The sequence below is a fragment of the Athene cunicularia genome, assembly GCF_003259725.1.
Source record: "Athene cunicularia isolate RWA chromosome 14 unlocalized genomic scaffold, athCun1 chr14_part1, whole genome shotgun sequence".
Classification (NCBI taxonomy): Eukaryota; Metazoa; Chordata; class Aves; order Strigiformes; family Strigidae; genus Athene; species Athene cunicularia.
In genome coordinates, this window is record NW_020799118.1 from 15,885,343 (window position 1) to 15,909,973 (window position 24,631).

General features: G+C 47.6%; 1 protein-coding gene across 3 annotated transcripts in view; it reads left to right on the forward strand.

The window, feature by feature from the left end:
* Positions 1-24,631, forward strand: part of LOC113485679 (syntaxin-binding protein 4-like) — a 49,746-nt gene that overhangs the window by 19,432 nt on the left and 5,683 nt on the right. For all 3 annotated transcript variants that reach the window (XR_003399471.1, XM_026859035.1, XM_026859037.1), the window contains 15 exons: positions 617-712; positions 1,508-1,577; positions 2,576-2,650; positions 9,594-9,679; positions 10,469-10,589; positions 13,594-13,735; positions 13,931-14,037; positions 14,441-14,594; positions 16,189-16,261; positions 19,104-19,201; positions 21,587-21,683; positions 22,846-22,973; positions 23,537-23,629; positions 24,038-24,103; positions 24,200-24,388. Coding sequence is in view for 2 of the 3 variants with exons in the window: in XM_026859035.1 (XP_026714836.1) it covers positions 617-712; positions 1,508-1,577; positions 2,576-2,650; positions 9,594-9,679; positions 10,469-10,589; positions 13,594-13,735; positions 13,931-14,037; positions 14,441-14,594; positions 16,189-16,261; positions 19,104-19,201; positions 21,587-21,683; positions 22,846-22,973; positions 23,537-23,629; positions 24,038-24,103; positions 24,200-24,388 (1,595 nt within the window). In the remaining variant the exon portion in view is untranslated. The remainder of the gene's footprint in view (positions 1-616; positions 713-1,507; positions 1,578-2,575; positions 2,651-9,593; positions 9,680-10,468; positions 10,590-13,593; positions 13,736-13,930; positions 14,038-14,440; positions 14,595-16,188; positions 16,262-19,103; positions 19,202-21,586; positions 21,684-22,845; positions 22,974-23,536; positions 23,630-24,037; positions 24,104-24,199; positions 24,389-24,631) is intronic.

Consider the following 24,631-nt stretch of genomic DNA (forward strand, 5'->3'; position numbering starts at 1 on the left):
GTCTTTCAGTACTAATAAGAAAGATGGGGATGGACTTTTCAGCAAGGCCTGTTGTGATAGTTTAAAACCATTGTTCTAAAAGAGTGTAGATATAAGGAAGAAATTTTTTACAGTGAATTGGTGAAACACTGGCAGAGGTTGCCCAGAGAGGTGGTAGATGCCCCATCCCTGGAAATGTTCAAGGCCAGGCTGGATGGGACTCTGAGCAGCCTGATCCGGGTGAAGATGTCCCTGCTCACTGCAGGGGGGTGGGACTAGATGACCTTCAAAGGTCCTCTCCAACCCAAACTATTCTGTGATTCTATGAACCTGGTTTTGGGGAAGGTGGTTGCTCCTTGCCTATGACTTTTTTTGGGAGCTTTGTCCCTGTAGCTGTTGGTCCAAGCAGGTGCTACCAGACGCCTTTAGCCTTTGTGCTGAGTCAGCAGTCCCATTCTGCTTCTCTGCTGCTGCTGGGGTAGTGCAGGGGATACATGGGGCTTTCCAGAAATGGTTTTTAAAAGGGGTGTCAGGCAATGCCAGGGTGCCTGGGGGTGGTACCCAAGGCTGCCCTCCAGCACAGGCTATGGAAACTGTGGTTCTTCTGCCTTTATGTCATGGGCACTTCTTCCTCCAGGTATTAAGGTGATTGGTGGCATCAAGGAGCTCACTGGAGAAGAATATGGAGTTTATGTCAAGAGGATCCTTCCTGGAGGTGTTGCTTATGTGGACGGTGAGTTAATCGTGGTGCAGTGTACCACAAAGCCTGAGAAAAGCCCAAATCCAGTGTATTTATTTTATGCGTTGCTTTGTTAGACATTTCAGGTGCTCTTCCCAGATTTTCCAGCAATGGGGGATCTTTTTTATTGTGGCAATCACTGTAACATCTAGTGGCAGCCATGTCTTGGTTTCTACAGCATATATATGATTGTTTTGTGTCTTTAAATCAAGACCCATCTCTGTCACACAAAGAACTTCACTTTGCTGCCTGTCCTTTCCCACATGCCACTGACTGCCTGTAGCCCCAAAGTGACTGGAGATCCTTTTGCAAATTCAGCTCTGCTCCAGGCCACTTACTTCATTCTGAGTGTCTTCAAATAAGGAGGTATTAGGCAGGCGTCTGCAGAGTTCACCTTTCATAACTTAAGCCAGAAAGATTTTTAGTTTTTGAATGTTACAACAAAATTTTTTCATCTAATACAGAAAAATCGAGAACAGGTGGAAGTGCCACTCATGGTTTTCTACATGACCTCAAACTGAATTAAGTAAAAGCTTTATTGCATTTTTTGGTATTTACTTTTGTAACTTCCTACAGCAGAGGAAGTGCTGCAACACTGGCACAGGGTGTTCGGGGAGGTTGCAGAAACTTCATCTATGGACCTCTTGAAAAACAGGTTGGATGAGCATCTCAGGAACAACCTATGCATATTTCATCCTGTCTCTGGGCAAAGGGAGGAACTGCTCAACCTCTCCTAGTCCCTTCGAGCTGTATTTTCTGCAGTTTCTATCCATTAGTTTTCTTTTCTAGGGCGCCTGCAGCCAGGAGACCAGATCCTAGAGGTCAATGGAGATTCCCTAATTGGGGTTACAAGTGAGAGGTACCATATCCAAATGGAAATTTTGCTTTCCTGTTGCTTTTGTATAATTCTGTGAAGTGGTTTAGACTGCGGGTTGCATGGAGGACACCGGGGCATCGCTTCGTCTGCACTCTGATGTAGCCAGCACTGTTCCTGAGAGTCAACTTGGGAATTATCAGATGAAAAGTTTCCATATAAAAATAGACCAGTAAACCCAAACTGTATTTGTGAAATGTTCAGACATTTCCCAGAAATGCTCCTGGCACCCCCACTCCATCTGCTGTAGCTTCCCAGCAAGCCCCGCAGCTCCCAGTACCAGAGATTAGCCAGTGCCTAAGCTTGACAGTGCTGCTCTGCCCAGGGGATTCCCTCCAGAGCTGCAATCCAGCCCCTCAGCTCCCTGCCAAGAAAATAATTAACTGATCCAGAGGAGTACCGCACTTTAGGGGCACCCCTGTTCCATTAAACATAGTGCTAGCCTGCTGCTGCCTTGCACTTCTGCATGGCATGCTTAGGCTGAATGGATGCTTGGGGAGAAGCACAAGGAGTTTCTCCTGCTCCCAAACCCCCAGAGCAGCTGGGTTTGATGAAGGAGGTCCCCATGGACACCTCTGCAGCCACAGGGAGGCTGCGTTTGGCCCCCAGCACCCTGCCCTGACTCCCTGTATTTTGAACCAGAAAGCAGCCGTCCCTGAGATGGAAACTTCCCGAGGGAGATGTGCTGGGAGGTATTTGCTCACTACCACATGCATCTTCTGGGTCTGGTTTGTTAGTGGGGATTTCTAATTTATTGCAGAAGTGGGAAAATCAGTTTGTGGCTGGGCTGCTCTCCGGCCCCACTGCCAGGGCAGGGAACGGGGGGTGTTCCACAGGCATCCAGCCAAACAAGGTCACTTGGTTGGGGCTTGCACAGGCCAGGGTCTCTGCCCATCTTGCTGTGAGCTTTGGTATGTGGCTGGGCAGCTCAGTGGAGCACCACCACGAGCCAGCGTTGACGTGTTGCGGTCCTTGTCTTGCAGGGCCGTGGACATCCTGAGGACGGCATCGGCCACCAGCCACATGCACCTACTTATAGCCCGCGATGATGATGCCAGGTAAGGGGTGTCATCTCGTGCCAGGAAGGGGGATGGCGGCACTCATCAGTGCTGTAGCTGGACTGCCTTTGAACTGCCCAGGCTCAGAGCCTATGGTGAAGATGGAGGTGGCCAAGGGTCTTTGATAACTGTACACCGATGGGAACACGCTGTGGCTGTAATGGGAAGGAAAGAAAAGCTGGTGGCTCCCAGTTGCAGAATTGGCTCCAGCCCAGACTGTTCTGGGTCTGTGGGATATCTGCAGGTGCCTCCCCAGCAAGGACTGGGGCAGCTCTACCTTCCACTGTAGGGTGCCATGGGCTACTTCAGGTCTTCTGCGTGGTGCTGAGCTGCCTATGGCTTATCATGTCCCACACAGAGCTTTGGATGAAGATGTACAGGGACAGCAGGATCTTCCCTTTCCTTTCCAGTTAGACACACTGAGTTGAGGTCCTCCTTCCATAGAGGATTCCTCCTCTCAGGGAGGATGAGCAGTTTCTCCCTGAAACCTGTCCCCTCACCACTCCCTGGAAAATCTTTAGAAAGGCTTGGAGGACTCAAAAGGAAAAGGAAATAGTTCCGTTTTGCCTTGGCTGTGTGGGACAATGATGGTGTCGTGACAGAGGACAGGGTTGTGGGAACCAAAGTATGGGGTTAGTGGGGTCTTTGCTTGCATCTCCTGGGAGATCTGGCACAATGGGCTGGAGCATCATCTCCCTTGAATAGAAACACAGGTTTGGACACTTAAGGTGCACCAGGAACCACCAAAACAAGAGTGGGTTTAGGCAGAGCACGGTCATGAGCAGGTAGGCTGGTGGCACTGAGGCTTTGCACTGCATGTGGGTGGCTGAAGATCACAGAGTTGTTTGCTCAGTGTACCCACACCCCGTTAGCATCGAAGATGATGGTTTAATTCCTTATCCATCAGCAGCTGTGGAGCATTACTGCCTTAGCAGAACAGTGAGAGTGTTGTAATGACAGGGATGAGACTAATTTTGACACAGTAATATACTGGTGGAAGAATTATTTGCTATTAATGACTGACTGCTTTTTACCTACGCTCTTACAGTGAAAATAACATCTCAAACTATTATATTAACTGCAAACCTTCAGCAGCTTCTGAGGAAGCAGAGGGTGAAGCGAGCAGGTCACCAGAATTAGACTCTTTTGGTCCAAGTAAGGATGCACAGGATGCACTTTAGTGCCACAGCAGTCTCCTGCGCTTGCCTTGGAGGGGGAAGTGGCAGCGGGCACTGTCCCCTCTGGGTGGCTGCTGCCAGGGCTGGTCCCCAGCAGGAGGGATGGGCTCTCACAGCTGAGCAGCTCCCTGTGCTCATCAGCAGAAGGACTTGCTCAAGGAAACACTTTATTTCTCAGACAGAGCCCCCAAAGCAGGTTTTCTGCCTTCACCCATGTTGATCCATTCCAAGCTGTCCAGGAATCTCGATGTGCCTCCTAATATCTTAAATTGCAGCAGATGTTTCTTAAAGCATATGCATGCGTGGCTTCGTCAGCAGGTCCAGCTCCTTTGTGCATCTGTTGGCAGCCCTGTGAAGGAGCTGCTTGAAAACCGACTGAGAGTCTGGAAGGCAACAAGACTTTAAGCAATGTATTTGGCCTTTGTTTGTTATTGGTTATCTGATAAATCTTTCAGAAGGTTAGCTGGTGGGAGAGTGGGGAAGTAACCAGTTTATTATTTCTTTTGTTAAAGATTTGCAGAGATTTCGCTTATATAATCATCTCACAAACTGTTTAATACATGAATACCTATCTCCAGGATTAAGAGCTGTGGAAACAGGGGAAGGACTTTTCTGCTTTCTACTTTTATTTTTGTCCTTAGTTTTGTCTTTATTTCACTGATGCCCTATTAACTTTGTCTGTCCTTGAGAGTGGGCGAGCAGACAGCTCTCAGTCTGGCTTGAAATGGGCTCTCTGACTTCCCAGGGACTGTCCGCTCTGGAGGCGATACCCACGGAGATGCTGCGCCGTAAACTCCCGTGAGTTGAGGGCAGACTTGTGCCTTTCCACTGCCCAACAAAGTGGTTCATGAGACATGAAAGCTGAAGGAAGACACGGGGAGGAGTGTAACTCAGTGTATTTGCAGATACTTGCATGCAGGTTCCGTCTTCATAAACCCTGAGTGCATAAGGCACGCTGGAGGAGGAAATGCATTGGCTCTGGGCTTGGAAGGTGATCCAACCCACCTGCCAATTTTCCCAATGACTCAACTGAGTAGCATTTTGTTGTGGTTGCCCTTGGGTGAATTTGACTCATAAATGCTATTATTTGTCCCTGGAGTTAATTATAGGCCCAAATTACCTGTGCTCTTAATGGAACTCAGTCCTGGCGTGTATAAGATGCATGTTTTCAGCCTGTCGCATCAGACATGCTGCAGAGAGCAGTAGTAATGCTAGGGCTTAAAGCAGAAAATTCAGATTTAGAGCTGGACACGCTGGGTTTGGATGATGGTTGGATCTGATTTTCGTCTGTGCTCATCTTTATCTAATGAGGATAATTTTATTGCATACACGTAATTATTGTTTATTCATTCTCAGCCTCAAAGTTACAATAGTTACTTGCTCCTATGCGTTGCACAGATATCATCCTGGTCTTTCAGGTTTATCACTGTGAGAAAGCCAGTTTGTGCTGCACCTCCTAGTATTCACATGATAAAATGCTAAATACATTGCATGATATGCACAGTCATCTTGGTGAAAATGGGTTGATGTATTAACAGGGCTTCCACAACAAGCAGTAAGGAGTCTGCTTCCCTGCCAGTGCACAACCAATATCCAGGAATCATCAGAGAGGCTGTTGCTGGAGCCCATGGCCAGCCAGGTACAAATGCAAGGTCATAATCCTTTTTCTCCTGCGAGCCCTGCGTGTGGCAGTGGCAGCTCAGCCCACAGGTTTGTTCCTCTGAGCACTTGGTGCAAAACTGGAAGGCAGTTCTGGGCCTGGCTGCAGCAAGCCAGGGGTGTCCCAGGGCCATTGGCTGCTCCTTGGGGAAACACACGCACCCTTTTACACAGAAGCGGAGATGCACGGGTGCACGTCACTGCTTCCCAGGCACTAATGGCAAAGCAAAGCCCAGCAGTGCCAGGACGTGCTGCCCCGCGCAGCTGGTGCAGGAGGGCTCACAGCTCGGGACGTGCTGGCTCTGCACAGCCCTGTCCCCAGCACAGCTGTGCCGGGATGGACGTGGGCTCTGTGCTGGAGCTGCTGCTCCAGAGCATCATCCCACCCGGACAGAGGTGGAAACGCTGCAGCTGCTATGAACTGGGTGAGAGAAAAATCTTCTTTTGTGATGATTTTGCAGTGCTTCAGGTTCACACTGACCTGCAGGCTTTGTTTTTTTGGGGACAAGCTATTAATTTATCTGGTGTCATAGGCTCCTCTTTCTCACCCAGCTCTGCGCCACAGCTGAGGTTTCCTGATGCTGTGCTCTCACATAACCTTGGATGTAGGATTCACCCTTTGTTCTCCCAAGAACAAAAGGGCAGGACAAAAAGGTATTATGAGATAAACCAACAATATTCTGCAGGAAGATTGACCCCCTGCTGCTTAATCTGTAGGAAAGTTGGCCTACAGCTGGCTGCTGCTGGCAAACCCCATTGTCCCACTCTATGCCGTGGGGCTGGTTGAAGGGTCTGCAGGTCCAAGCTCTGCTACAAGGATCCTCCAGACCTCAGAAGTCTCTGTCTTAATGAAAAACAGCTGGAGAAGGGATTGTTAGAATAAACTTTCTAAATAATACAAACCCATTATTTTATTCCTTTTTTTAAATAAAGCTGGGCATTTTAGTCCTGCAGGTACCTCACAATTTAGAATGTTTTAGTAAGGGTCAAATTTTAAATAATAAAGACATATTCTGAAATGGTGTCTGAAAGCAAAACCTGTTGGCATTCCTTCAGCGTAGCTGTTCATTAACTGACAATGTTTGGGCACCATCTGCCCGCTTGAAAATTCCTTCAGATACAGCACCAAGCACAAAATTAATCTGTGTGAGACTGACACCTGAGAGCGTATTACTTGGTGCTGGGATAAGCATGTGCTTCAGGTTAGTCATGTGTTTGTGTCCTTGGTGGAACTGGGGCTTGCAGTACTGACCAACAAAGCAGGAGCTGGGACAGTGGCACATGATGTAGCATTTAGTCACATCGTCCCTACAGCAAACGGCTGGGCTGGACCCAGGCTTGCAACGAAACCCTGGTCTCGGAGCTCGTTGTTCAGGCTCCTGAAAAAATGATAAATACTCCTTTGTGGATGAACTTAACGACATGAAATAAACAACAACAAAGAATGCTCAAGTCATACCTGCCCTTGCTTATAACAGAGTTTGACAGCATGGATTGGTGATTGGGTTTGCATTGTTTTGCAGAGTTTAAAGAGCTTAAGAGCTGCCAGACTAGTTGCATTTGCATTGACTAAGAGTTTTTAAGCCATTGTTTTAAGTTCAGAACCTGTTCTGTGCTCTGATGGATTATTATCTGAGGAAAGTGTAACAATAGATGACCACAGAAACACCCAGACCAAAACAAAAACCCAGCTGCTGATGGCTTGGCAACCACTGGAAATAATACGTTAGCTTCCAGGGTGGTAGACCTGCCATTGCAATAGGTCATGGAGGGGTAAGGCCATCAGGGCATGAGTTACTAGTGAAATGGGAGTGTGAATCACCTATAGAAATACTTTAAGAAATACTTTACTATAAAGTTGGAAAAATTCTGCTAGGGTAAGATCCATCTCAGGCTTAACCCAGAGAACCACAGAACAGCAAACGGCTGTCCTACTGCTATAGGATCTAAGTTGTCCTTCCGCTTTCTCAGTGCTTTTACATATACTTCAGCGTCTAATGCTATGAAACTGCCTGTTAAAACACTTTTGTGGAAGGTGGGGTTTCTGAACAAAGTAGTTGTCTTTTTTTAGGGTCATGGGTTTAGTTGATAAAGACAATAGTGTGGATGCAAAGTATTGGGATTCACCAAGGCATTCCACTAAGTATTGTGTGACACTTGGATTCAAAATTAGCATTAAATGGAATGAATAAGACATACATTTGATGGCAATATTAGATAAGGCAGGCACTGGTCTTTGAAGTTTGTTAATGAGCTGGTTGTTAATGGGAAGATGTAAATTACTGAGAGCATTTCCAGCAGAAACCTAAGGAACTGATGATTCATTCATCATTTAATATAGTTGACTCTAATCTAGCCAATAATACATAACATCTGTCCCAGTCAAGTACACAGATGACACAACGTCTGCTTGTGTGTATGAGGAGTGTCCTCACTGAGGAAACTTTGCTGTGGCTGGTTTCCTACAATTTATGTCTTGAGCTTGTCTGACTGTTAAGTGTGAGAGCTAGCCACTCATAACCAGGCTTTTCCTGTGGCTACAGCATCAAGAAAGCACCTTCCCATGGGGATTCCCTCATGCCTTCAAAGTGGACATCTAATGGTGTTACTGTGGCCACAGAAACAATACTTTCAGGGTTTCTCCCCATTGCCTGGCTGCTTATTTAGAGACTCCTGTAAGAAATTAGTCATCATTGAGGCTCCTCTTTCTGCCAAAAGGTTGGATTGATCGGGTAGTGTTGGGTTATGAAGGGAGAGAACCGTGCAGTCACAGAGGGACAGCATGCTCCTGGGAGCGAAGAGACGATGTGGCAGGGATGGGCACAGGAGGCTGATGCCTGACCATGGTATCCCCTTTCCATGCATCTTCATCCAAAAGGATATGAGATGCTCACATCAGTTCAAAGAAGGATTGATGCAGGAGCTGGTCAACAAGGCTAATGGTGGTTCTTAATGGGATTTAAAAATTCAACCTGTTACGCTTGGCAAAAGGAAGGTCATGAAGCAATTCACCTGTTGTGTACAGTAGTTACAGCTCATCACGCTTGGGTAGTTATATGGTGGTCAAACTCAACCTGGAAGGAAAGCACTAATGAAAGCACTTGGGCACCCAGCCAGCTTTCCAGGGGATGTTGTGGATGGGATTGTTTTGCAGGGAGCTAACAGAGGAAGCAGGGGGGTTTACCTCAAGACAGAGGGATCATGCTGCTCTTGATTCAGCCCCTCTGATCTTGATATCTGTAAATTTCGCATGTGCCTGCTGGTTCAGCATCTTCAGCCAGGAGCTGCTGGGAAGAGTACAGAAGCCCGTGCTCTCCCAGCATGCCTTATTCGTGCAGGTCTTCGTTAAAGTCTTATGTTCCCAGAGTTTATTCTGTGATGTTCATGGAGGATGTCACCATGGATAGATTCAGAGTAGGATGCTTCTTTTGCATGTGCTTCAGAAGCCATCTCCCATCTTTACCCCAGCAAGAGCTAGCAGAAACTGCTTTCTGTCTAGGAAAGGAGGAGAAAAAACAGAGAATAATCTACATTTAATTATTCTGGAAGTAGTCACAAATAAGCCAAGCATTTTTGGTTTATGTTTGAATAGTTACAGATCCTTCTGACAGTCTGTTTAGTTTGTGTGGTGTGTTAGCAAAACTGAGTCTTACAGTTGTGCTGAAATTATTCCAGCTGACTCCCCAGAGGGTCCATGCAGTGGGGTGCAAAGCAGGGGGGCAAGGTAGGGGGGCAAGGCAGGGCTCCTGCATTCATCTGCCCTCTCTCAGGAAGGACATTCCCCACCACAGGGCCTGTCGTTACATCCCTTCCCAGCTCCTCTTGCCCATGTTCACCCTGAACACTTTCTAGGGCAGAAGCTCCAGCCCATCACAAGAAAGCTGCACTGCCATGAGATCGATTATTGGCCTTAAGTCTTGCACAACCTCTTGAAATCATGGGGGTTATACCCTTATGTATGATAAAACTGTCTGCTCCCCATTGCTGGAGGAGATTGGCCCTGTGGACTTCATAGTAAGTCACTGACATCAGAGGCACTATTGTCCTATTATCAGGTGGGGGATAGTTTTGAGCAGCAGCTGACTATACCATGTTTTTCTTTCCAGGAGAGAGTTCTCCGAGCTGCTGGAAAAGTTTGGCTCCCACAGCAACACGGGCTCAGCACGGAGCTCACCAATCCTGCATAGCAGCAGTGAGTAGCTCAGCATGCCTTTGGGGGGAAACCAAAAGCCCCTCTCTCTGACGAGAAAGTTTTCTTTATCCCAGTGTTATTTTTAAGGAGTTTTGATTTGATTTGTGGAGGCATTTGGGTGGAGGTTTGAAGGAAGAGAAGTCCTGTTCATCTTTATTGCAAGCAGTTCGTGTGTACCCGGGTGCAGAGCAGCAGCACGGCCAGTGCTGCCTGCACAGAGCGAGCACAAGGCAAGGCAGGGAGCCAGCCTCCTCAGGTGAACTAGAGAGAACAGAGCTGGGGTCATAACTGCTTCCCAGATGCCCAGACTCGGCTTAACTGATATGCTGGGCAGGTAACCCCAGCAATACCCATCTCTGTAGGTTCAACCTTTTACTATGGAATTCAAAGCCTTTCGGCAGTCATTCATTCAATGATCATTATTTTTCATTTTCAAATGGGAAATGTTTAATTAAATGCAACAAGGCTAACCTAAGTGAGGTGCCAGCATATCAAACCATGTGTGCGTGGGGAATGAAGGTGTCCCTCTGGCTTGGCCTCTCACCAGAAGGCTGCCAACCCTCCCCATATGGCAGTGGGGCTGGCAGAGGGGTGAGAGTCCCATGCAGGAATTGTGGCGAAGAGGCTGAATGTTTCCTCCCCATGAGTGATACACTGCTGTCTTTAACTACCATGTGGTTTTCCCCCCAAAACTAGGAAAATGGTGTCAGCTCTCAGTGGCAGAGCAGGGGAGGAGGGTGATACTGGAGTATTTGTGTTCCTTGGACTGATTCTGACTTTGCTGTTCAGGTCGATATCTGGAAAGTACATCCTCAGGCTCCTCCTCGCGCTCTCAGAGCCCGCTGCTGCTGAGCCCCGCCAATTCCCTTGGCCCCTTCATCGGGAACCCAGCTCACCCCACTCACGCACAGTACGTATGGGTGGCAGGGGGCCGGCCCTGCAAAGCCTCTCCCTTGGTCAGTCCTGAAAATATCACTGATTGTCTAACACGGTCTTAGGGGTAGATCCAGTAAATAATTCCAATACTTGAAGAACTCATTTGTTCATCCTTATGTCCTCTACACTCTCATATCACCACAATGGCTAGGAAAACCACAGCACCTTCTAGAAGTCCTTGTTGTGGTGGCATCTTGACTCTTCCTGGGAAGCCTGTGCCCAAGAGCTGAAAAGTTTCCCTGTTGAGGCAGTCAATATGTCTGAAACATGGTTAACCATGCAACTGCTCCTCTCCATCCCCTCTGATACCCAGGGAGAAGCTGAGGCTTACAGCCAGCTGAGAAGACCCTGCACATCACCTTTATAAACCATGTCATGAGCAGAGTGTTTCTGTGAGGCCACTGGTGCTTTTGGGAGGCGTTTCCGGAGCTTGTTTTCTATTGCCCTGCTTCTGGCACGTTGACATCGTGCAAAAAGAGCACAAACACTGCTCTCTGACACTCTTTGCTTTGGTGTCAACAGCAGTTGCCTACAGACACCACATCCTTTTGTCTCCAGAGCATCTCCTGAAGCATGTGTTTTCATGTGGTCATCTGTCCCTTTCATATTTCGCAGGGTCAGAGGTTTGGACAGGCAGAGCTTGTTTTTCTGAGGAGTCTCATCTCCAGGGTGCTCGGGGTTTCCCTTCTCAGTAGGGACAGCTTGAAGGGTGTTAACAGTCGTGGAATTGGGACCATTCATCCCTGGGACTTGCAGCTTCCCTTCCTTTGCCAGCATAAACAAGCCAAGTCGCTCGTAAAGAGAATCAAACCTCACTGCAGAACCTGTAAAACCTCTTGCTAAATACCAGCTCTTTATTAGGGATTTGCAGGACAAATATTTGGCACCAGAGGTTTAAACTGCTTGCATGAAGTGAGAGACCCTTACAGAGGAGAGGCCAGCTCATCTACTTGGCAGCTGGTTTGGACAAGCTCTGCTCCTTGCTCTGCTGTTAACCTGCTCCAGGCTGTGATATAGGCTAGAAGGGACCTGGTTTGGTGGCCTCCTCGCTCAGTGCTGCCATGATGTGCCATGTGGTGCTTGTCCCCGTACTGGTGCCAGGCCCCCGTGGCCTTCCCCTGGGAGCAGCATGAGCCGTTTGAAATCACGGACCATTGATTGCAGCTGAGTGCTGGTGGTCAGCTGCAGAGATGTAATTTGGGCCACTGTCTTTTCATGCGTGTGGCTGCCACCCCTTCTGGCACCGCAGGTTGTCCCCAGGCCGTGGCGTCTCATCGTGGTGTCATCTGAGGTCCTGCCACTTCACTGAGCAATGGGACACAGATATGACCCTGTCTCACCACAGACGGTGTCTGATATTTTGACTTGGAAGGTTTTAATGCTACATTTTGTGACATAGTTTTCCTAGAGCAATTATTTTTTCATAAGGCTAAGACACATGCTGCATGAATACGGTCCCTTTTCCCTGCAAAGCCAGCTTGCTCTCCTGGGGGCCCACTGCCAGTTTGGGGGGTGCTGGCAGCACGCTGGCCTGTCACTGGGGTGTCTGACCACTGAGGATGGCATCACCAGGGAGCATGGGGCAGTGATGTGCTGGTGTCACTGTGAGCCATGGGATGCACAGCTGTTATTGTATCTTAAGCTATCAGATAACACAAGGGAGACCAGAAACTGCAGACCGTTTGGTGACTGGCTGCTATGGAAATAAACTGGAGAAGAGCCAGCTGCACCAAGACCCTTAGGAGGAAAAGTCTTGCTGACCCTTAGATCCCAATGAACCCTTCCCCAAAACCTCCCTGTTGCAATGCTGCCCACTGGCCCGTGGGTGATCAGTGAATCTTCTGCTCCCACAAACACCTTCTGCAATTGCTAAACCTCCCTCTCAGCACAGAGCTGCCTGCTGTGGCCTGGTCTTGGTGGGTTGTTGGGTTCTGTCTAGCTGTTGTGGCTTAAGCCCAACTGGAAACTAAGCACCACACGGCTGCTCGCTCCCTCCTTACCCCCAGTGGGGTTGGGAGAAGAATTGGAGGAAAAAGGTAAAGCCTTGTGGGTTGAGAAAAGAACAGTTTCATAGAAACAGAAGAAATAATAACTACAGTAATAATAGAATATATAAAGTGAGTGATGCACAAAGCAATTGCTCACCACCCAGAACCCGATGCCCAGCCTGCTCCGGAGCCACAGTCCCTCCTACAGCCCTGGTCAGCTCCCCCAGTGTTACTGAGCATGACATCATATGGTATGGAATATCCCTTTGGCTAGTTCAGGTGAGCTGTCCTGGCTTTATCCTCTCCCAGCATCCTGTGAAAAGTAACTCTACCCGGGACGCTAGCAGCCAGCATTCTGAGGCTAGGCTCCAACCTCAGAGCAGTGCTGCTCCGTCTGTCCAACACCCTTGGCTGGGCAAGTCAGCTGTACCACTGCACAGAAGTAAATCACAGGGTGTGGGTACTGCTGTAAAGGTGCTTAAGGGCTCATTTTTTGGGGTATCTTGCAAGATTTTGAGTCCAAACCTCGGTTAAGACATAGTCAGCTGTGTATCATGAGCTTCACTTTGACATTTTCTAAGGGCTGCTTAATAGTTGACCAACCTGTAAATTGCTGTCTGGTGATTTAGCTGGATTCAAACAATAATCACATCGACCCTTTGTGTGATTTTGGCTATAAAAACCCAGAGCCAAATATATTCTGGTTAAACTTTTAATTTCTTCTGTTTTTATTTTCTAAATGCAAACGAGTGTTCCCCAGCATTTGGTGTTACACAGGCCAGTCACCTTCACAATGCTCAACATCTGCTGAGAAACAGGAGTCCTCACCTCCTCTTTCCAAGGGTGGGTGGAAGAAAAGATGCCGAGGCAGAAAAGATTGGGAGAAGTTAGAAGGGTCAGGCACAGAAAGAAAACCAGGCAGTTTGTTCTACGACACAGGAAAACAAACCAGATCACCCTGAGTCACCTGCTGACATCTCTCCTTTGCAGCTACTCCATTGAATCAGGAATCCAGAGCATTTCTATAGCAAAATCCTCCGGCTTAGGGCTGACAATCAGTGGTGGATCTAACAGGCCTGACGGCCCCATGATTTATGTTCAAGAGCTTATGCCAGATGGTGATTGTTACAAGGTAAGTCAGTGTGGAGACCCTCAGTGACTCTGCAATGGGGACCTCTCCTAGAGGCTGTAGCTGTTCTGAAGCAGCTTTTCTAAAAACAGATGAATAACACATTGCATGGGCTAATGAGGTTCTGTGTTGCAGGGACAGGCTTTGGGCAAAGCGACATTCCTCCCCAGCACTGTGACTTTCTCCCTCTCTGTTTAGGATGGTCGGCTCCGACCTGGTGACCAACTAATTGCTATCAATAAAGATTCCTTGGTGGGCAGCACACATGAAGAGGCCAGAAAAATAATTGCAAAAGCCAAATTCAGGTAGGCACATAACTTATTTCCTGTTATCATCATGGTGCTGTTGAGTCTTAGGCAGAAACCCTTCATGTCATATCAATGTTTGACTTCAAGCATGAGGCTTATTAGTCTTGATGCTTCAAGATGGTCCTGATAGGTGGTCATATAAGGAAACCTTGAATGCATGGATCATCCTGAAGTGTAATGAAGAACTTGCCAGTTTTCAGGTCCTCATGAATATCGTCTAGCCCTGCCCAGCAGAGTTCTGCAACAGAACTGAAGTTCAAACAAGCAACACAGCTGGTGGAGATTCAGCTGCACTGGGCTTAAATGAGGTTATCCTGGAGAAAGAATCACAAACATGGAAGTTCTGCAAATTTGTGGTTTTTCTTTTGTTAATAAAATGTTCTATATTTGTTTGTTTGAGACATGAGGGAAACACAGAAGTGGCCTTTATCCCTGGAAGGGGACGGTTACACCCTGGACTGTCAGTTCATACCAACACCCCAGCAGCACTTCCAAAGGCTGTGGGGAACGGCCTGAATTCCTGCAGACTGAAGGTCCATGTGAGATCCCCAGAGGTGGGTTGAAGTTCATATCTAAGACCACCAACACTGATCCTGTGTTCTTTCTTCGATCAGAACTCTCCTTTAGGGACTCCATGGCAGTCCTTCTGGATGGTGGAAAGTCTGCAATGCTGATGTATGTAGCCCTGTTTTACAGCCAGGTATTTTAAATCTGAAATATTGTTTCTTCTGTCTTGGGTTTGAGACGGCAAAGGATCTGTGGAGGTAATGAGAGGAGTTTCATCTCCAGGGCCTACATTCAGACCTGTTTCAGAAGTCTCAGGTTTTAAAAAAACAAAACACTTTTGTGGATAGCAACCTGCATCTCATTCAATACCAGTCATAGAGCTGGAAGGGATCTCAGGAGTCGGTTTGATCTAGTCTCCTACCCAAAGGCAGGAACAGCTCTTTATTCTTAAAGACCTCTGATGAGGATGAATCCACAGCATTCCTAAGCAGCCAATTTCTGTTCTTCACTAGTCTAATGATAAGCCAGTCTCATTCCTCCTGTGAAGCCTAGCTCCATGTTGTGTTTGCAGAGACAAGTGCTTGAGTGGTGAGACGGGGTTTAACCACACAACCCTCACGATAATTTAGGTCTGTGGCTGGATTCTGTGCATTTGTTGCTCCTCTCCTGGTCTGCTACAATGCTGGGTGTATCTTCTGCCCTCTTCCACATAAACTTCCTTTAGAAAAGGCTGGCTGTTCCTTTCAAACAAGCATCATTCACAAAACATCTCTCTTTCCAAACCCTGTGGAGACACAGACTTGCAGGAATGTTATATACATGTTGCCTTTGGGCGTACCAGGCTGGAGACGTGCTTGTGAAAGTCAGCCCTAGCCCATACATGTATAAATCCTTCACCATCCAGCAGAAGGTGTGCTTCTATAATGTTGTACACATATATGAAATTGCACTGCAGGCCAGAATTAAATTGCTCCTTTCTTCACTTTGCTGCTAAAAGATGTAACTTTTAATGAGAGCTTCCACGCTAGGGAAAGCATGCTCAGGTGCCCATGCTACCTGTCTGCATGTCCTCAGCACCAGTCCTGTGCCTTTGTCTGCTTCTAAGTTCCCAGCTGTGGAAGCACTGTCTTGGTGGTGCTCAATGCATCTACCCTGTGACTATTTTTCCCTCTTGCTTGTGCTTTCAGCCATGACCTAGCATTTAAGAAAGGGTGCACACTGGTCTTGGCTTCCTGTCATGCTCACTGTGATAATTATGTGTTTTGGATAAATAATACCTGGTCAGACTCAGGACCTCACCGGCGGGTTGGATGCAGAGCTTTAGGGAGAACCTCTAGGGAGAAACTATACAAGGTCAAATTCATCCTCAGCTCTCAATCACAGTGACAGTAATGACAAACTCATTTTTCTGTGTGTGACCAGAGATTTTGAGATGTCTCGGGAATGTGCCTGTGCCAAGTGCTCCCAAAGAAACCCCTGGAGTCTCTTTTGGCCCACCTGCACAAGAGCTGTACGTGGTGCCTTTGCTCTTTATGGGCCAGATCGGTTGTTCTCTCTTGAACACCTCTATCTTCATCTCTTTATTTATACCAACAGATTCTGCTTAGTGACTGTCTGTGTCATTTTGTCTTATTTTTCTAGAATAGACATGAAAATCATTTTCCTGTGCCTTCTTTGTCACCGGATATTTGCCCACCAGAGCTTACCATCTCAGGTAAGAGTCCTGATTTTTTTTTTTTTTTTTTTTTTTTTTTTGCTCCTCAGTGCTGAGGATGATGAAATTAATTTTGATCAGTGTTTATACTGCTGTAGTGGAATCTAATGGGGTGATAATGAGACTCAGCCTGCTAGGAGAGAGGGAAGGTAGGAACTTGGCTCACTCAGCGGGTAGTAATTATGTCCATGTTTGTTCATAGTATCAGAACTCTTTACTAAGGCATTCAGAGGGCTAAGGTATTCATAGGAGAGAATTTCTTCCATTCTCAGCCTGTGGTTCTTTTGCAGCAGTGGCTTTGCCCACATGCAAAGATTGTGTCAGACTTGCATGCAGCAGGTCTCATTGCAGGGAACATTCCCTTCCAATGGGAATGGGTGATCCTTGGAGACACAGTACAAAACAACTCAGTTAATGATACTTGTAATGTACACAGCAACCTTGGGCATTATACAGGCATTAAGGATGCCCTCAGTTGGTCAAATGGGGAAATTGCTTATAGATGTGATTAAGTCAGATTTCTCTCTACATAAAAACTTCACTTTTTGCTTACCTTTCAATGCAGTGTTTTCTCTCCATGTTCTGAGTCCTCTACTGAGCTCTTACCTTTTGTTGGAGAGACCTAGTCTGTCCAGTGAGAGAATGGCAGCAACAGGGGGGTGAACTCAAATCACCCTGCAGCTTCACAGGTCCCTTAGGAATCGTGGCAAACATCAATAGCCCCCATCATTCAGTGCCCTGGGAGATGAGCTCCAGCAAGATACCCCACATCCTTACGTTACGAAGGCTACTCCTGCCCCAAGGAAAAGGGGCTTACCCTAGCAAGTCATAGCACGTGCCGCCCATCATTCCCATGGCCACAAGTCCGATGGCCCTTCCTTCCCATGTGCTGCTGAGGCACTGGCCTTGCTTGTGATCCCTGTGTTGTAATTTCCATCTGGAAGGCTAAGAGATAAACTGTGTTTAGTCTGCACCTGGGATTAGTGGGAGAGGCAGGGAGCAGACGGTGCCGGGCTGGGTGTGCGTCGGTGCTCTGTTCCCAGGGATCCTGTCTCACCTTGGGCGAGCTCAGCAGGCTTCAGCCTTTGCTTTTCATGCTCTGCACTGCAGAGACCCTGGGACAGAAACAGCCTTTGGTCTGTCCTCTCTGCCCCAAGCATCCTGCAGCCTTGATTTCAGGTAGGGTCTTAGGTGACCACCACTGACAGTCAGAGCTCCTAGTGATGGGGAGCAAAGCCCTGGGTCATGTAGATAATCCAGCAAATAGTTATGACCTCATCGCTTCCTGATTTAGCTAGGGGATTTTATTACACGCCAATTTTTTAACATGAAGTGCTGAGGAGGCTTTGTGTCAGTGTTGTCATCCATGAAAACAGCCAACTGGCTTTGAAAGAGCAGCAGCCAGGCTGGGAGCCTGGGCCAGTGACTGCATCTCTCTGGGTGCCTGGTAGATGCCCTGGATATCTCTGTGTCCAGAGCGGACAGCAAAGCCACGTGGAGCTAATCCTGATTAGCCATGCGTCGAAGGGTAACAGCTCTGCCCTTGAACTTGGAGAGTAAAGTGTTGGTGGCTGATCCAACAAACCCATTCATTACCTCTTGCTGCTTCTGGTCTTAGCAGAGGGGATGAATACCTGGATTAGGAGGATTGTGCTTGTGCAGCACCTCTGCTGCTTCTCGCTGCCTTCTCCTTGTGCTCAGTCTCTGCCCTGACAGTCAAGGAGGGTGGAGTGAGAAGTGCTTGAGAGGCTGAGGAGAAGCCACGTTCCTCAGCAAGACAGGGCTTCCCATGATGTTAATCAGATCACAGTCAGGCAAAAGAAATTGCCCCGGGGCAGATCCTGTGCCACTGGCATGAGAAGGAATTTTGTCATGGACCTGGGCTGGTGGCTTGAGGGTGGGCAGGGGCAGGCAGCAGGGCTGCGGGTACAGCAGTCCGGCACCCTTCCGGAGTCTGGCAGTGGAGGTCCTGAGCGTGTAACACCTTCTGCGACCCTTTTCCCAGGGAATGTCGGGAATGTCATGGTTTCTTATGGACAAGGGTTAATCATAACGGAAACTGTGGGGGACGGAGGAGCACAAGTGGCAGGGCATGGCAGCAGGGCTTGTGCTCTGCACCATTCCCAGCATGAAGGCAGTGCTGGTCATGGCGAGCCAGCTGTCAGCACCTGGATCTTCTGATCTCGTGACAGCTTTTCATCACAAAGCAGCCACCATTTCTGCCTTTTCCCCTCTGTGTCTGCCTCACAATGCATGTGGCCCCTTCTACCCAAAAAATCCTGCCTGCCCAACTGAGGGAAAAGGGTTCAAGGCTTTTTGCAGACTTGGGGAAGGAAAAAGTCCTGCACTGGTGTTTTTCCACATCACTTTTAATCCGTCAATTCTCTTTTCCAAGGGTGTTGTGAAAGTCAAGGCTGCATTTTATAAAATGTTGGGTTTCAGTTTTGCTTAATCAATTAGAGAAGACAAGAGCCAAGCAGATTTTATTTAATTTTTTCCACAGATCACCATACCTACAGACCCCAAGACTCCACAAAAATGTTTGACTGGAAATTTCCAAAATATGCTATATTTTCATATATTTCAGTCCTAGGTCCTTGGATGAAATGTCCCCTTTTAAACCGTTCAGAGCCCAGTTTCATTAAGGGTTGTCCCCAGTACCCAATCTTTTCAACGGGGGCCTAGTTCATCTTTCCAGAACTGGATAAATCCTCGTCTTTGATTTTTGGCCTGCTGCACACACATTATATTTCACGCAATGAGAATTCTGAATTTTGCTTTGCAGACATCTCTTTCCTCTACCCAAGCACTCCTCCATTAACATTTATTTTTGTTTTTTCAGCACCTGGTTTGGCATCTAATCATAAAGCGGCTTCAAGCACCAAACCAAAAGTAGCACTGGATCCCCACATCCGGCTCAAGGATGGGAAATTGGAATTGGTAAGTGGAACGGGTCCCTCTCCTGAAAGTGAGGTCTCTTCTCAGCCCTCTCCCAAGGTGCATTATGCAGAAAAAGGTCAATTGGCATGGTAACTCCTTGCTTCCAGCTGCCAGATTATTGGCAAACACAGTAAGGTTATGTGAATGGTCTCCTTCTATTGCTTTTCTGTGAAAGAACTGATCGAGAACTTCCAGCACTCAGGCATGTGAGGACCAGGCCAGGTACTAGCATGGGGGTCACTATGTCACTTGGGTTTTGGAGGGATTAAAAAATACAAACTTGAATAGATATAGTCAAAGAGAACCAGCCTGCCTGTTTTCACAGAATAAAGCTATAGCACTTGATCAGTGCTCTAATCTACATGTACCCCATCCTCCACTGAACAGCCCGCTCCAGCCTAATTCCCCTTCACCTCCCTAGGAGACCGATGGGGCTGTGTTGGGAATAGCAATAGCCCAGGCTATGTGGAGTGCAGGGCCAGCTGCAGTGCTCAGAACGTTGCCTTATTAGCATCACACTGCTTACGTGCTATGGTTAATTAATCTGATTTTTGAGGCAGAGGCACCAGAGTCCACCACCAAACTGTATTTATTATCAAGTCTGGAAAAGCAAAAAAGAGTCTCAACTCTTAGCTGAGTTTGCTGGAGGTTGTGTCCAGCCTCTGAAGGTAGAAAAGCAGAAGAGGGCATAGTGAAACATCCTGATTGTTTCAAAGGGGCATTCAAACACACCTTGGCTCATCTTGGTTATTTCTCAATGCTCTGAGGAGCTCCAGAAGTCTCCTTCTGGCAGTTGCACTTCCCTTGGACATAACGGGTTTGACTCGGGTAGGTGCAGGCAGCTGCCCTCCAAACTCTCTGGTGCTTCTGTCGCTGCTGGGGTGACCTCGGGCAGCCTGGTGTGGTGAGGGAAGGCTGAAATATGAGATATCTCACCGAGGACGCAGCCAGATCGCTGCTCTTTTCATCATTTTATGGAGAATAAATTCCAAGGGCACCATCAAAGGGCAGAGAGTGGAGTTGCCCATTTGCTCGCCGAGACCCCGGCGAAGAGCTGAGTGCCCCTGGGGTCCGTAGTTGGTTTTGGGGTGCATGTGTCCCCCCCGAGTACTGCAGGCATTTGAGGGGGGAGCGCGGGCAGCACCTCTTCTGCAGGGCCGGGGGGGGCGCCAAGGAAGGCCCGATGCAACGAGCATCTGCTGCCACCCGACGGCAGAGGCAGCGCTCACCCGCTGGCTCCTCCCGGGAGGGCACCACGGAAAGAGGAACTTTTCTTCTGTGACTGCCTAATTGTCCTAAAGCAGGATTTAGGATTGCGTTTTTGCAGCGACTTCTGCTCGTCATGGGTATAAAAGCAGCTCTTCTTTGGTGGGAGGAGTGGGGACGCTTGTCTTTCCCTTTTAAAAGCCAGTGGTATGAGCAGGCAGCTGCGGCAGTGCCAGGGCTGGGAGATGCTCACTGACCAGCACACGTCGGAGGTGGCTTTGGGGTGGCCCTCACCAGATGCCAAACATCCGCAGACCAGGGCATCCCGAAGCCCAGCACTGCCTTGCACAGGGGTGGCGGGCAGAGGGGCGGAGGTAGGAATCAAATGGGTCTTGCAGGCAGCCCGTGAGAGCAGATGGCTCCCATGGGCTTGCAGATATCAGAAACATGAGCAAGGACTCATCTCCAGCCCCTTTCCAGGGGACCATGGGGGAGGTGCTGTTCAGGCAGGAGCAGGAGCTGCGGGTGCAGCCTGGGACAGGGGAGTGTTTAACTTGGGCTCCTTCCCAGAGTCTGCTGAGCTTAACTTTGTCTTTTAAAAGCTTTTACTTGCTGCCACCAGCAGTGAAGTGGGGTTTGCACAGGTTTATCTGCTTCTGTGTGGTGCCTTGGGGTTGAATTGATAAATATCAGTAGAAGACACGGCATCAGGCATAATGAGAGAGCAAAAGGCGCATTGCAGGAGCAAAATGTTTGAGTGTCTCCAGTTGCCACAGGAAATACTCTATGAATAGCTTTTATCTTCTCGGTTCCAAACACAGTTCCTGGGCAGTAGGAGCAAGAGGAGAGGCTGAGCTCTTGGCAGCTGGGCCTTGCTACAGCTCCATCGGCTTTTGATAAAGCTCCTGACAGTTTGTCATAGCTGCAAATCTGCTTGCAGTCTGTATAAAATGTTCTTGGAGGGACGTGAACATGTCCCTGTCTTCAGGAACAGACATTTCTGTACATGTATAGGAAAGGAGAGACTGAAAATCCAGCCCAAGCCTGCTCCTCTGGGAGATGCTGCCTGGAGAGTCACTTCCAGGAGAAAACCCAGCACCAAGTGTCTTCCCAGCACCTACTTCAAAGAGTTGCTTTTCCAGTATTTTTCTTTTTAAAGGATCATTGTTTCTGCTCAAGGTTCTGCAGTATCTAGGTCTGGATGTGACCGAGGAGAAGAAGAGGCAGTTACGGCAAAGCTTAACCACAGACTCACAGGGGACAGTGGCCTATGGAGGTGAGCGGGCAGCTCTGTGCACGATGGGGTTTTCCGTTTTTGTGTAGCTTTGCTGGAGGCTGAGAAAGGAGTGAGGCATCTGCTGGAAGGTGGCAGGTAAGATACCTGGATGGCTATCGATGTAGCCTCAAAACAGCTAAGAACAGTCACAAATACAAAAGAAGTATGTAAATGAAAATATAAGAAAGTCAGTGCAAGGGCTCACTTTCCTTAACCCCCAGCTTGCCATGCAAGAGCTGACCAGAGGACATGCAGAAAATAAAAGCCTGCTCTGCTTTCTGTGACCTGGCAGCATGTATCCATGGTCCACAGGGTCTGCTCCCCAGAAGTTTTTTCACAAAAATTCAAAGCTGTCAGCAATGTCCCCACCAGCAGCAACGTCCCCACTGCACAGAACAGGCTTGCAAAGCACAATGCCTCTTGGACAGATTTTTTTGTGCAGAGCGAGCAATGGGATACGGAACTGTGTGCCTCTCCTACAAGCAACTGGCTTCATAGTTTGTGGCAATAGAAATAAGGATGATTAGGGGTATTCATTTGGTAAATGTGCTGGCAGCAAATTGCTGCTCTTGTGGTAAAGGCTCCGGTTCTGCTGGAGCCCTGGGCTGAGGACAGGAGGGGCCGGAACACCGATGTCACCTCCCCTCCCCTGCACGGGCTCCCATCTGTCCCACACAGACCCTCCCTCACTCCGTGCTTTCCTCCATAACCAAAAGCAAAACAAATCTGGATTTTCAGACTTGTCAATTTAACACGTTTTCTAAGTGCTGAAGTCATCAAGTTGTTTTTTTGTTTAAATCAGCATCATGAGAAATGCCAGCAGGCAGGCATGTGCCTTTTGTCAGAGAAATGTGGTTTTGGCTTAAAGTTTTAAAATTCTGAGAAGCACAATCATGAATACCCTGCTGTGAAAATATCTGGGTTTTTTGGTTTTTAGAAGTTTAACTTTTTTCAACTGGATAAGAAGCAAGGGTCTGGTAGATTGTCAACAACTTATTTAAGCTTGATGGGATTGCCAAAGAACTCAGAGGTGTTAGAGAAGACTGGCATCTCCAAACCTGCTCTGCTTGGCAGCCAGTGGATGTCCCCCAAATTGGTGGCATTTTCTCCTAACACAGCGCTTTCCTCTTTTAGCTTGCTGAAAACTAATTCTTTCTCGCAGATCTTCTCCAAGCACTCCGGGATTTGATGCAGGAGGAGTTGGATGAGGCTGGTCTGGATTCCCACTCTGTGCTCTTCACTCAGCACGAAGTGGCCAGTTTGTTGGATACATCGGCTTTTCACTCTCCGGTCAGTCAGTCCAACACTCTTCTACACTGAATACACTAATCTTCTACATGAAATCCATGAAATGCTGAGATGGGAAAAGCTAAGTCACCATTTTATGGTTGTTCTACAGTTATAAAGAGAAGGGAACTATGCATTAATCATTTCAATTATAGGGAATTCTATAAAAGATCTCAAACTTCTCGTTTTTAAAAAGGAATTAACAATATCTACAGGATGATATGAAGGAAGCAGCCCAGCACTGATGCAGAAGTGAAATTAGCCATAATTAATCAATTCCAAATACTTTACCTGGCTCGCAAAATGAAAATTCACTGCAGCACAGCTATTCCAGCTTTGTCAGGGATCAGAGAGTGAAATGCTGTGGGGTGAAAAAAAAAAACAACCTGCAGCTGAATTATTTAATGTGTCTTTTGATCTGTTGCATGAAAATGCTGACTCCTTTTCAAAGTGATTTTGACTCATCGCTATTCTGGATATGGAAAACAAGATCCCTGCCATATAGCCCTGTACTTTTGGTAAAAGCATAAGTGGTGCATGATGCTGTCTGTTCCTCTGCCTTGCAGACCTTTGACTCTCTGAGCTGTAATGGCAATGAGGAGCTGGAGCAGCTGCAACTGGAAATGATGGATCTGCGGCAAGAAGTCCGAAGGCTAAAGGTGAAGCCTCTCCTCTGAGCAGTTTTCTTGGCTGGTGTCTTCTGCTGTAGCTCGCTGTAGTCATACATGAGGGTAATAGTGTAGCCTGTCCCTCTTAAGAAGTCACCAGTTTGCATTCTGCGTGTTACTTGGTAAAAAGGAGACTCATCCTTGGCTCTTCTTAATTGCCTCTTTCTCTCTCTCCACCTCATATGCAAAGTTATTTGCACTGAAATTATGCATTCACTTTTTAGCAGTGAGTAAATGTATTTAAAAATACAAAAATATGTCTCACTCATGAACATGGAGAGTGCTCACACAGCTTCTGTAAAATATTATTCTGGTGGGTAGGGGCTACCAGACCAGGGCATCTTCTAGAGAATGTCCTGTCGCTTGTTGCCTCTAATCTGGTGAAAACACTTTCCACAGTCTCTCCTGAAAGAGGTGGAGAACAGCAAGAAGTCAATGGAAGATGAGCTTCAGAGACTGAACCAGGTTAGTGAAAAGATTGCTGGGGGCCTTGGGGTGGTTTTGGTGGTTGGCAGCTGAGGGCGATGTGGTGCATTCACCAGAACTTCTCATTGCTTCCAGAAAGCACTGGGGTTCCTCTCCGAGAACCGGACACTGCACAGCAAGCTGCAGATGGCAAAGGTCGTGCAGAGACAGTCTCACAGTGCGGAGCAGGACTACGAGGAAGTGATCCATTTGCTGGAAGCTGAAATTGCAGAACTGAAGATGCAGCTGGCGGGGAAGAAAGCCAAACATGTCTCTGAAATAGAGGTAATGCAACCTCTCAGCCTGGGAAAAAACCCACAACCCTCCCAACCCTTCTTCTCTGAGTTTCCCTCCTTCTATTTATAAAGGAAAAATGAACATAGCATATGCATCATTTGTTGTGCATGACCACATGGTCTCTGGGTCTCTGTATAATATAATTAATATGAAATTTATAATATAATGTAATGTAATATAATGTAATATAATATAATATAATATAATATAATATAATATCTGTCTCTTATA